The sequence below is a fragment of the Talpa occidentalis genome, unplaced genomic scaffold (assembly GCF_014898055.3).
Source record: "Talpa occidentalis isolate TD23 unplaced genomic scaffold, MPIMG_talOcc4v2.1 talOcc4.5, whole genome shotgun sequence".
Classification (NCBI taxonomy): Eukaryota; Metazoa; Chordata; class Mammalia; order Eulipotyphla; family Talpidae; genus Talpa; species Talpa occidentalis.
The window spans coordinates 27,366,324-27,380,142 of NW_023604861.1; the positions used below are offsets into that span (position 1 = coordinate 27,366,324).

Here is a 13,819-nt window from a genome sequence, read left to right on the forward strand (position 1 = left end):
CCACACATAAAGTTATGTGGCATTTTTGATTAAATATATTTTTTTCTACTCGCTCCTTCACAATATAGTGCAATTCTACCCCTACCCCCCAAATGATCCTTATCATTAATTTTTTTTTAGATTGATTTATTTATTTACACAAGCACTGGGTACAGTCAGAAGCGCAGGAGGGTGAGAGAATTCACCAGAGCCAGAGCAGGGAGCAGAGCAGGCAGACAGACGAACACTGCTGAGGGGAGCAGCAGGCGCCAGGAGGGGTCTGTATGCCATGTGGGACCCTCGCCCGGTGGCCGGGGATCGAACTGGCATTACAGAGGCTGCGGGCAGCTTCGCAGCCCAGCACTCAACCGCTGCACCACTGGGGAGGACCTCCTTATCATTAATTTTAAAAGGGTTTGTTGGTTTCCCATGCCAAGATAAACCCTGTTAGGGATTATTAGTTTAGTATTGAGTCATTTTAGCTGGGCTCCTGAATCACCTTAACCTATCAAGACAATCTATTTTTCCAGAATTTACTGCCCCTCCCAAGGAAACATTTTTACATTTTTGTATTCAAGACTGGACTTGAAAACAATAACACACACACACAAGCACTAGTGTTAGAAAGTACAATATTGAGGATACTAGGTATCTCTCTTCTATTTGATCCAAGCAAAATTATACATAATTAACAGACTCCTCATCTAATAAGTTTTTTTTTTTTTAATAGCATTTAAATGAAACAGTTGCTTGGCACTTAGTGAGATGTTATGAAATTGTAGTTTTCATCTTGGTTTCTCAGATTATTATTAAGAATGAAATTACGAGATCATTAAAAAATTCTATATTTATATCTAATAGAGAAAATATTCCGTATTTAATCTGAAAGTCTATTGAGTGCAAATAGATTTAAATAATTTAACATAATTTGTATTTTTTTGCTGAGGTCATCTTCATTTATAATTTTATTCTAGAAATGTACACTAAACCTTAAGTAGAGTACAATCTCAGTAACGCTTACAAGTTTTAGATTAATCTATCCTAATATTTTTCTGACATTATAGTTTGACTATATTCAGTGCATGTCATATTTTCCCTGCTCTATAAAGGAAAGAGAATTTCTCTTTCATGATGACTAAAAAGGGTGAAAAAGTTACCATAGCTGCTGGAGACAGGCCCTTCATAAGGGGTTCCTTGGTTAGATTCCCACAGAGCTAAGAAGTCATGGCCTTTTAACCTGGTTGCCAAAAGGCAATCTTGACCTACAGTAGATTCAGGGAAATATAAGTGCCTAGAGTTGCAATATTCAAATTAGAAATTAAAACCCTATTTACATACAATAGCAATGTTCAGAAGGAAACTGACTTATCTGAAAATCTCTTAGGGCTTTTTCAATATACAATTTACATGAAATAAAAATCATAGTACTACTTCAAAAAACAGAAGATATAGAAAATGTTCTCAGTTGTCATAGGTTCAGATATCACTTACATATGAACTTCTGGAAAAAAGGAGCATCTGTAAACTATCTGTAATTTATGTTAATATCCCTAATCATAATTATTTGATAGCAGATGGGAACAATACTTTTTTTTTAACCCCAGTAAAAAAAAAAAAAAGAACACAACTGGTAACACTGCAGATGAAAGCAAAAATAAAGGTATGGCAGATGCAATCTGAGGTGGAAAGAAGTGTAGAAACCTGACATGAGAAAATCTTTTGAAGTTTTCAAAAGCCCATGTCCAATCCAGATATGAGATAATAAAATATTATCAACAAAATTCATTCAGGGCTGGCTTAAAATAAGTGGGTATTTAAGATCTTTTAAGCAGGAAAAAAATTGCAATGTGTTGAAAGTAACATTTAAAATTCATGTTATTTTACCACATTTATATGGAGATCATAAACTCATTTCTCATAACACATAATTAATATTTACTTTATAAACTATAATGTTATTATTTTGATCTTCATGGTTAAAACTTCAGGGAACATACATTACTTCACAATGACACTGGGACATTTAAATGCAACATGTAAAAAATGAAACTATCATATGACATACTTAGTATTAGATAATATAAAGTATTAATTAAGCTGTTTTCTCTTCAAAAGCCATCTTTTCTTTAAAAGATTGATGGTATCTCTAATGTTATTATGTAATGCCCCCAAATGATTTCTACAAAGAAATATTGAAATGTAATGTTATATATTAAATATGTCTGTATCTACATTAAATATATCCATCTATATTTATATAGAAATATTTCCATTAAAGTAGTAAAGGTTTCTTTCATTTTGTATTGTCCTGATGAGCACGATTAACTAAATAAGTCCTAGTATAACAGTAGTGATGATGAACTTTCACAAACCACCTTCAACACTGACACACAATTTGGGAAATTAAAAGATATCCAACTAAAATCTGGATTATCATTAATCTGAATATATTATTTTAATGCCATTTTGAATGCATACATTCATACAATTAACTCAGTAATTTACATATGAAAATTTCTCAAGCATGTATATTTGTTGCCCTCATCAAATGAAAAGGTTAAATAAACTCAAGAGGTAGAGTGGATTATAATGGCCACTGAGGATTAATTAACATCGATAAATGTCTGCTAAACATTTAATTGCTATATAACTAAACTATACCTGGACTTTAATGAAGATTAATAGACTTTGAATAGGTTATGCTTATTTATTTTAAGAAATAGGAGTTCTTAATATTATACATGATGTAATTTAACATTAGTACCATGTGGTATTACGCTTCAAATATTTTTGAAGAAAATATCATTATGGAAATATACTCACTTAATTTTTACACACAGATATTTTGCACTTCTTTAAATGTTATCTACACATTCAAAATAACACTAGTAATAGCATAGATATGTTTCATTGAAATAAGATAAAGATAAAAACAAACACAAAAAAAGAGTCATCATAAGGCATGAACTCAAACTGGACCATCAGTTATTTAAAAGCTTTTGTTGAATATGTGTCAACATAACAGATATTGCAGAGGACTGTCTAAAGCATTCAAAATAATCAAAATTCACTTTTTCTAGTTAAGAGCATGTGTAATTGAGTGGCTTAGACAATGATTACTAAAAGTTTTCCAGCTAGAAAATGCTTATGACTCAATCCATTTTGTTTGCTGTTTAAATATTTGGGTTGTAGGGATTCTCAGTGTGGTGTATTGCATGCCCATGTTAGATTTAGTAATTATATGAAGAGTATTAAATATGTAAATATGTGTATTATATAGCAAATGCTTGAGCATTCTTCAGGTTTTCTGTATCTTTTTTTTTTTTTAAGTAATTTCTTTTTTTTTTTTTAAGATTTGTTTATTTATTTATTTATACAAGCACTGGGTACAGACAGAAGCGCGGGAGGGTGAGAGAATTCACCAGAGCCAGAGCGGGGAGCAGAGCAGGCAGAAGGACTGAAGTACACTGCTGAGGGGAGCAGCGGGCGGCAGGAGAGGTCTGCGCGCCATGCGGGACCCTCCTCCGGTGGCCGGGGAGCAGCTGGGGATCGAACCGGCGCTGCAGAGGCTGCGGGCAGCTTCGCAACCCAGTGCTCAACCGCTGCGCCACGGGGGAGGCCCGGTTTTCTGTATCTTGATTAGACTTTTCTGCTAAGACTATATCTGGAAATTATGGCAATAATATGGACACTCATTTGAAGACCCAGATTGACTAAAATGAGAGTTAAATTTAAACAATAGGATTAGAATAGTTAAATAGATTTGTCTTTAAAATAAAGTGTAGGGCCTCCCCGGTGGCGCAGGTAGTTGAGCACAGTGCTATGAAGCTGCCCGTAGCCTTTGCAGTGCAGGTTTGATCCCTGCGGCCAGGGAGATACCCACATGATGCGGCAGACCTCTCCTGCCTCACCTGCTGCTCCCCTCACTAGTGTATTTCAGTCATTCTGCCTGTTCTGCTCCCCACTCTACCTCTGGTGAATCCTCTCACCCTCCCGCACCTCTGGCTTATACCCGGGTTCTTGTATAAATAAAATCTTTTTTTTTTTTAAGATTTATTTTTTATTTTTATACAAGAACTGGGGTACAGGCCAGATGTGTGGGAGGGTAAGAGGATTCATCAGAGACAAAACAGGGGACAGAACAGGCAGACTGACGAAATACACTGCTGAGGGGAGCAGCGGGCGGGACAGGAGAGGTCTGCTCCCCATGTGGGTTGTTCCGAGGCCGGCGGGGATTGAACCAGCACTGCAGAGGCTGTGGACAGCTTCACAGCGCTGCACTCAACTGCTTGCACCACCAGGGAGGCCCAATAAATAAAATATTAAAATAAAATAAAATAAAATAAAAGAGTGTAATGTGATTTTTAAAATTCTTAAAAAGTAATCTTTTTTATGCCAATGTCTTCTTTCCTATAAATCTGGTTATCTTAAGTCTAAATCTAATTAACTCAGAAGTTACTTACAAATTTTGATTGGATAAACAATTCCCTTCTGTTAGTTGTTCCAGTTTTCTACAAGGAACTTAATTCTTTCATATCTGTACAACTTGATATTGAACTCAGCATGTGATAAGTGCTGAAATGAAAAAATTCAATAATGAAAAATTAACTAAAGAGTGGAATATTACAACAAGGCTTATGATTTCAAGGATTTTATCTTACAAAGTTAAGATAGCTTAGTAAATTATTCCTTTTTCTTCCTCCTTCTCTCCCTTTGCTTCCTCCCACCTTCCTATTTCCTTTCTTTCCTTCTTTTCCAATCATAGCAAAATAACAATATATTTTTTAAAAATATCATACATTTTCATAATTTTACTTTAACATATTTCATGTATACTTTATTTTCTAAATCCTAAATATTTCATGTGATAATATAGATTAATTATCTTTAGGCATCCTCTTCAACAAGAGTGAATATTTTCTTCTCATAGTGTTTTAAACATGTTAAAACACTTGTGGTAAATATTACCACAAGACTAACAAAATGTATATTACTCAGTATTTTTTCATATATAAATATTTAAACTAATGTTCAGTAAAACTGAATAATACATCTTTTTAGTCATATAAGTCACGGATAACATTTAAACTGTATAATAGAAATATTAGCATTGTAAAGTAAAAGGAGAATGCAATATGGAATTTCAGAATAACCAAAATGAATTTTGTATTGCAACTTTTGTATGGCTAAACATAGTAATTAATGAAGAAATCATTGATATTACAAACATCATTTTATCTTATTTTAGATAAATTAAATCTATATTAAATTTTGAAAATAAAAGTTTATTTGAAAAAAAAAGTTTGAAACAAAGTTTGAAAATAAACAAATGACCAATTTAAGTAGAAATCATTTAAGAACATGCACTTCAAATTTCTACATTATCTCTAATGGAAAGTTTTCTCTATCCTGTTTGTGATGTGTAATTTCATACAGTTTTCTTCCCTAAGGGAAACAGTTACTTGATTCAGTTCTTGGATAAAAATGATCTGTCACCATTGTTTGCTTTAGAGGGCTTTTTGCCTTTTTTTTATTTTTTTTTTTCAGCACTGAATACTGAAAGAAAAATCAAGGCACAGGGGATTGCAGCCCAGCTGTTGTGGCATAAATCAATATTTAAAAAGCACAACAGTGTTTTTTCTTTCCCTGAAAGTGTGGGTTTTGTGTGTTTAATTTCTTGTTTTATTAAAATGTCCAACTTTGTCTAGTAAGGACTTGAAATTTAGCTTTGGTTTTTATTTAGGTTTACTGCTCAGCAGTGGGGTAAGAGAACACTAATATAACTGCAGGTTTCTATGTCCTGCTGAGGGTTGCTGAAGCTGTGAATTTCATGAATGGACAACCATCAAATCCCTGGTTGAGCTAAGAGAGCACCCTGTTTCATTGACCCTGGTCTGCCTTCAGCAAAGGAAACTGAGTTATATATTAATGACTCCTTAACAAATGAAAATTATCCAAGTAGCTACATCTAGAAAGGAATCAGAAGGCTTGTCATGCTAAATACAGGTAGAATAACAAATCTCTCTTCCCCGAACAGATTTTTGCAGGACAGTTGCCTTTGGATATATTCACTTATTTCCTAATCTTTTCTGATCATTTTATGCCATGATTTATGTGCTAGAAGCTTCTGTCTTGAAATTATCTTTTATCATTTTATTCCAATTTTTGGTTTACACTGAGAACAGCTTTCATTCTGAGCCTACCCACCAAATGCACTGATTTTGCAAAACTCATTCCCAGCACTCAGGTGCCCATCTTCAAATTTCTCCCTGTGCGACTGGCCCCCGGGGTGAAGCACTGCCTGAGTGCATTAATGGCAGAATCACAATGTAAGTGTCAGAATGGTGGCATCATCGCACTTTGTCGTCAGCTCCTCTGTTTCTTCCATGTCTCACTGCAGAGAAACTAAGGCTAAAGGTTAAAGGACACAGTTTATTAAGTAATTCAAGCCATTAATCTGCAACCTGCAAACCTATGCCAGCCTATTTACGCTGGCATGATTCATGTTTGCTGTTTACCGATGCTAAAGCATAATGCCTGTTTGCTTTACTTTTATTGCTACACAGTAAAGTAATGAGGAAGGAGGATGAAAAAAAGGTGACAGGACCCACGCAAGGGGACAATAAGAGCAGCAGACTCACTTGCATAAAGAAGATTGAAGCCTTCCCTCCCTCCCTCCATCTCTCCGTATAGGCCCCAGTGCACATCTGCGTCACTTATGGGGGAGGAGGAGGCGCTGAGGCAGAGAGAAAATTGTACTGTGAGGACCTTGACAGCTTCACGGGCGGGCTTTTCCATTCCCCTCCGTGTATTTTCTTGAATATTTATTTTTCCCTTTTACAAACTGACTATAAAAAACCCTCTGATTCTCGCCTTGCAGAGGACACTGACTTTCTCTGAGATACCCGGCAAGCTAGCTCTGGGGCATCCTTGGAGAGGCCAGGGGCAGGGGCGCAGGTGCACTGAGAAGACAGGGGGTGCGCTTCTCCGTGACTTGAGGTTCTCTCTCTCTCTCTCTCTCAGCTCCCCAGGCACTGAACTCGGAGCTGCAAGGACAGGAGAACTGACACCTTCCGGACTGAGGCTGTGCCACGGTGCATCCCAGGGAGGTGTATCCAGCTGCCGCCACCTCCCGGGCTTCGGTGCGCGCAGACCTCCCTCCCTCCCGCATCTCTAACATCAGGGTCGACCCTCCCCGCCTAACCACTGACCCGGGAGCGGGGATCCAGGATTCACAGTCCTCAGCGCCCCGTTCCTGCCTCTGCTCCTGGACCTGGGCTCCACGCGCGCAGGTCCCGCGGATCTGAGCACAGCTGAGCGGCGCGGCGGTGCCGTCTGCGCTCGGGTGCGGGACTGGCAGGGTGCGCGGTCGCCCGGCCCCTTCTGCTCGCCGGGTGCTGAGAGCGCAGCGCTTCCCGCTCCGCCCCGGCTCTGCTGGTTTCCTCTCCAGCTGGCGGGTCGTCGACTGCGCCTGCTGAGATCCCTTTGCCTGTTTTTGCGTTAAGCATGTCAGGGTCTGGACGAAAGGACTTCGATGTGAAGCACATCCTGCGACTCCGCTGGAAACTCTTCAGCCACCCGTCGCCATCCCCAGGCGGCCCTGCTGGGGGCAGCTGCCTGCAACAGGACGGCGGCGGCAGCTTTGAACATTGGGGACCAAGCCAGAGCCGCCTGCTCAAAAGCCAAGAGAAGAGCAGCGTGAGCACTTTCTGGAAGAAGCCTTCCTCTTCGTCCTCTTCCTCTCCGTCCTCTTCCTCTCTCCACCCACTGAATGGCACCTTGCTGCCAGTGGCCACGAGACTGCAACCAGGGGCGCCCCGGCAGGGCACCCAACAGCCGGCCAGAACGCTCTTCTACGTGGAGTCCATTGAGGAGGAGGTGGTGCCAGGCATGGACTTCCCTGGACCGCAGGAGAATGCACTGGTACTGCAAGAGCTCAAAGTGGAGCCGGCCGACTCGAGCCAGGCAACAGGTGAAGGATGTGCACGCAGGTACAGTAAGTCCTCAAGGGGTATCTAGGCATCTCCCAATTCCACTCTTCCCACCCCGAACCCCCGACCCCCGTCTCCTTGTGCTCTGGTAGATACTAAGTGTAAAACATTTGAGATTGAACATTTTGACTAGGAGACGCCTTTATTTTTGTTTATTACCCAAGTTGCAATTTCATTAAAAGTTTGCTGGATGATTTATTTTGAGTCGTGTGTGTGTGTGTGTGTGTGTATTTATACACACACAAAGATACATCTATATAGAATCTATATAGATATACACACATATCTATATAGTTGTATAGATAGATAGATAGATAGATAGATAGATAGATAGATAGATAGATAGATCTTTTTTTGTAAATGTCGGGAGTGGTAACCACAAATTGCATTTTGGTAAATTTCCAGGCGGCGCAGTTCTCATATTTCTGATATTATAGTATTCTTCTAGCACCTTTCAATAAATTGATTGGATTTCTGGTTATGTGATGTGAGGTGAAACTAGCTTTAAATACCTTCCAAATGCATCTCATATACTGGCTTAATAACTGACTTAGTATGTTTTCGAGAATCTCTGTGGCTTGAATTCATATTCCAGGAGTAAGGAGGTAGGGAAAAGGAGACCACCAACACTATCTTCTCTCTTTTCCCCGCCCCTCCCCCCACCATGAAATACAGTGGTGTTTTTCTCTATTCCAACTACCCTTTTTGTCCTCCTCTTAAAGTTCAAAGTCTTAAACTTGTTCAAAGTCTTAAACTATTGTGAGTCCCTTTGTATTCAGTATCCTGATTGCTCAGTACTAGATGTTGCATCCTCAGTGAGCAGATCAAGATGTATTTTATTTGTAGCATTACACTTCTTTGAGTAGAGTTTTATTAGTTTGACACTTATAGAAAATCTTCACGCACATAAAACTCCTAATCCTACAATTTTAGGGAATTGACTCATTTTTATTCTATATAACATCATTACTATTAATAGTTTGGCAGATAGTGAGTATATGAAGAAATTTGTATGTAGATTCATATGCTATCAGAATGCATTATTGAAGAAGAAATACAGGAGAGCCATAGGGAAATGATAATTAATGTGTTAATACAATTTAATTACCTCTCAGTAACAAAACAGAATCAACTTTTTAACATCATGTTGATTGAATAGACTTTTTATAAAGTTGATTAAGGCACAAAGAAATATATAAAATAGGATAATAACTGTTTTTTTAATTATATTGACAATGTGAAGTTGGAGATACAAAAATTTATCCTTAAATATTGTCAATTATATGGATGGTATGAATTTTAATTTTAATTTCAAGAGCCCTGAACATATCTAATATGTTGTAACTTAAAATGTAAGATTGTAATTTTAATGAGGGAATTTAAATTATGATTTTCAAGTAGGTCAGTTTTTTATATATACAGTATCTATTATTCAGTTAAAGAAGTTTTATCACCAACATGGTTCTCACTCTTAGATATTATACCATGAAGTTATTCAATTTATGTACTCACTAGATACCTACCATTTTAGAATAAAATATGTGGGACATATCCCCCTTTTCTGAGTTAATATAAAAACTTTTTTATAGATTTTGGGAAAACAATATAAACATCTAGTATTTATCTTATATATCAAAATAAATTAGGATTGAGATAAAGTACCCATTAGATTTAACTTCTTACACCTACTTTTTAATATGCTCCAGTGACTTTATTCACAAAGAGTTAAAAGTGATAAGAATGCTTAAAGAAATTCATGTAACACCCTAAGACATTATTAATATTGACTGGAATGAGGATTCCCCAAGAGGTATTGCACCTATAAAAATTAAAACTCGGGTTTAATTTTATTTAAAATGTTCACTAGTGTTTAAATCCTTTAAATATTTTTTTTAAATTCTCCCTGGAAAAAACCAGCACTGGTAGTAGTCAATAGATTTTATGGGTATCTAAAGCATCATAGAAAATTGATTCTGTGCTCATGGTTGATTAAAACCATGCTACTAAACTTAGCAATTAGTTATTATTAATAGATAGTAGATTAATATGTATTAAGGAAAGGGTTAATTTCTCTGAAGAGACTTCATTTTCAAAGTTAAACTCTGAGCAAAAAATAACATGCAAATCAGTAATGTGGAATTTTTTTTTTTCTGTATAATACATTCAGGAATTCTACATGCTGCTAATAATGATCAATATAAACTATATAAACCTAAAATGATAATTTCGATTACTTGGGATATCATTTTTATCATCAAACTATGATGTCACATTTGATATTTTCACTTTGTTTTAACAACTCTGGCATCTATGCTAAATTAATCTTCATTATAAAACAAGAGTTGGTCCTTTTTCTCATATGTAAGTTTTCTGATTGTTATCCATTTAGTTTTAAGCTATTTAGGATCATTGTTTTAGACAGGTATAAGTAGATCAGTTGGTTTAACTTGTGCAAACAGCAGCTGGATGGTGCTGAGGGGAAAACTCTGTAATCTGAGAATCTGTAAAGATCACATTATCATGTGTTTGAATTATAAAGGTAGGAGCAAGATAGTGGTAAATTGCTTCACTCCTGAAAACCAGCCCTTATCTCAACCCACTCTATGTGTAAACAAAGTACTCTTCTACCTTCACCATTACAATGGTAAGAATTTCAATTTTGACTGTCATAGATTCCTGACTTTTGCTGTTAATCATTTATTGTCTCTAGTGTCCAAACTCAGTTATTGGAAAGAATATCATTTCTCAGTTATCAGATCAGTATACATTCTTGGTATGAATACTTTTTTGGTCTGCAATTCTATATTCTAAGTAAACTAACATACCAAAAAAAAATTTATATTCTTGCAATTTGTGGTGATATGAGTGGGAGAAGGGATGTCATAATTTTTCTTTTCAAAATTCTCAAGGATTCTCAAAATTCTGCAGTCATCTGATTCTAGGGTTTCAGTTAATATATAAAAATTGTATTTCCATATTTGCAAACAAAACGTTGACCTACCCCTGACTGCTGATCTCATCCACCTCTCTACTTGAATTCTCTGGTGGATATCACAGAGATAAAATGAATGCACCATATACAAAATTAAACTCATTTTCTCCCCTTTCTCTTATTCAATTTCCTTCTTCTTTTTTTCTTAGAGAATTATGAAATGCAATTAAGAAATCAGGATCACATTTGTCAACAACTTAGTTCCCATCATTTTCAATATTCCACTAAACCTGGCACCTTTACTTTGAAAATGTTTCCTGTATTATCTCACATCTCTCCAATTCCATTGTCTACACTGAATTCTAAGTACTGTTCTCCACCAATTTAGATTCTGCAACTGACATCTGCATTATTTCCCCTCATTAATATTTGCTATCCATAATTCATCTTCCCTCTGGAGTCGATGAAAATGATAAAATAAAAATCTAAACAATTTGATCACTTCTCTTTCTGTCTTTTCAGCACAAGCACATCTCTACCACTTTATGGCTATAATCTATACTGTAGACAATTAGGCTCTGAGTAATCTATTTAAGTCTTCATTCATCAAACTTCCCTCACTCCATGTCTGTCTTTCAGACCCAATGTCATCTATAATTTTCTCTGCATTTGAGCCTCACAAGTTTCTTCTTCTAGAAAGTCTCTTCTTCATTTTCTGAGTCCATAACTACTCACTATTGAGATGTCTTCAATAAAAGTTCTGTATCTTTCTCAGAGAAGCAAACATTGATCCTCCAAGAAAGTTTATTTCAAAATTTATTTTTTTTATTTAACAGTTTTTTAATTGTATGTCCCCTCTTGTTTTAGTTGTAAGAATAACTGCTTTCTACTTTTTCACTTTCATATTTCAAAAGTTATTTCAAAATTTATTTTTTTTTATTTAACAGTTTTTTAATTGTATGTCCCCTCTTGTTTTAGTTGTAAGAATAACTGCTTTCTACTTTTTCACTTTCATATTGCAGCATGTAACTATAGATAATATTCTTGTTAGTTGTGTTTGCTCTACATTTGCCCAATGGACAGGGTATTTCTGTTTTAACCGTCATTGTGTCCCTATCATAGAACATATAGTTACTCAATAAGTATTCTTCCATGAATAAATACTTGTTATAATGAATGACATTGATTAAGAACTTGCTGTTTTACAAGTTAGTGTGCTGAATATGGGTTATTTATTGGGTTATATAAATATTGGGTTATTTATATATTGGGTTAATTTAATATTTAGAACAAACCTATTATTCTGGTACTATTATGGATCCCTTTTCTACAATGAGTATACAGATGAGAAGACTAAGATATAACAGGTGATGAATGTGCCCAGAATCACAGACTTGTAAGTAACACAACTGGACTTTTAATGGTTGCTTTCTAACTTCAGATACTGTGTTCCAGCCACATTGCCAAGTCTGCTTTTCCCCTGCCTAAACAAATAGTGCATAAGAGAAGAGGCTCCAGCAAAGGCTATGCTGAAGCAGTTCTCTTATTCCCTTGATAAAAATTATGCTTGTGTTTGAATGTTTAAACAGACTCCTTAAAGTGCTAGTGATGGACAATGCCAGACAAGGCTCAAAGAAGACTTCCTAGCCCACATTATAAAATAATTCCTGAATCATGGTTCATTCATGCTTTTTGCTCTACAAATTAAGCAAAAATATTCAGAAATAACCTAAACAGGGGAAATAATTTCATTTAGGAGTCCAAAGGAGAGCTTTATGATAGACTCTCTGCTCTAGAAGGTCACAACAGGTGAAACAGGGGAATGTCACTGAAAGAGTCTATGTCATTACAATCTCATGGAGGTTGGTGGACCCAAGCCAAGTACTTGTTTAGAATGAAAAGAAATCAGTCTTGCTTCAGTCAAAATTAAAAATATCAACTTAAAAAATTATAAGATGATAAGGGACTATTTCATCAAGAAAGTTATTTTCAAACTATTTTCTATGGAAGCTTAAAATGAAATAATATTCACATTTTCCTCCCATTTTTAATTTCATAGTAAAGTAAGTTTTATTCAATTTTATGTTTTCTTTGCTAATCTACACTAGACTGTACCATTTACCCGATGCTTAAACCAGAACTAATAAAAGTTGACACCTTATTTAGGAACAGCTTCTTTTACTTATTTTAGAATAAATTTATCAATATTACCTTTACAGATTACAAATATCCCCTTTTGTTAATATATACTAATTTTACTCAAATGTCCAGCAGTCTCTCCAGGTTAGTATTCACAAATGTCAGAGCTTTGGAGAAAATGGAAAACTAGCTTTTGGGAGGGAAATTAATTTTTTCAATTTAGGAATATAAAAGCACTCCAAATGTCTACCTAGGAGATACAAATTTCAACAATAAATTTGGAGTAATTTAAGCTTTTCTAATAAAAAAATATGATTTCTACTTTCTCAGTTATCTTACCTTTGATATATTAGTATGCAGTTTCAATGGAGAAGTTCACACAAATAGACCCTAGATATTTGGTGTATGGAAATACACTGATGGTTTCTACCATCAGTAGAATTGGTATGTAATTTTTCCCCAGAAGACATGAAATTTTTGTATTATAAATATGTTATAATTCTGATATACAGTAGTTTTTTTTTTTTAGTTCAGAACTGTTACTACCAATATGAATATGACCATATTTTCTGCTTAAAAAATTAAAAATTTAGAAACACAGTTAAATTTAAAAAAATTCTGGAACAAATATCATTCTAATCATTTTATAAATGTCAGGGTAAAATAAGAACTAGAGGGTCTCTCTGGTGGCGCAGGCAGTTGAGGGCCGCACTGTGAAGCTGTCCACAGTCTCCGTGGCGTGGGTTCTATCCCCGCCTGCTAGGGAGATGCCCACATA

The 13,819-nt window shown here is 35.9% G+C and overlaps 1 protein-coding gene across 1 annotated transcript in view; it reads left to right on the forward strand.

Annotated features, from left to right (window-relative positions):
* The first annotated feature begins 6,693 nt into the window (after window positions 1-6,693).
* KLHL1 (kelch like family member 1) overlaps window positions 6,694-13,819 on the forward strand; it is a 252,037-nt gene continuing 244,911 nt past the window's right edge. Inside the window, exon 1 of the mRNA XM_037528954.2 lies at window positions 6,694-7,970. Coding sequence (XP_037384851.1) covers window positions 7,486-7,970 — 485 coding nt within the window. The 5' untranslated portion in view covers window positions 6,694-7,485. The remainder of the gene's footprint in view (window positions 7,971-13,819) is intronic.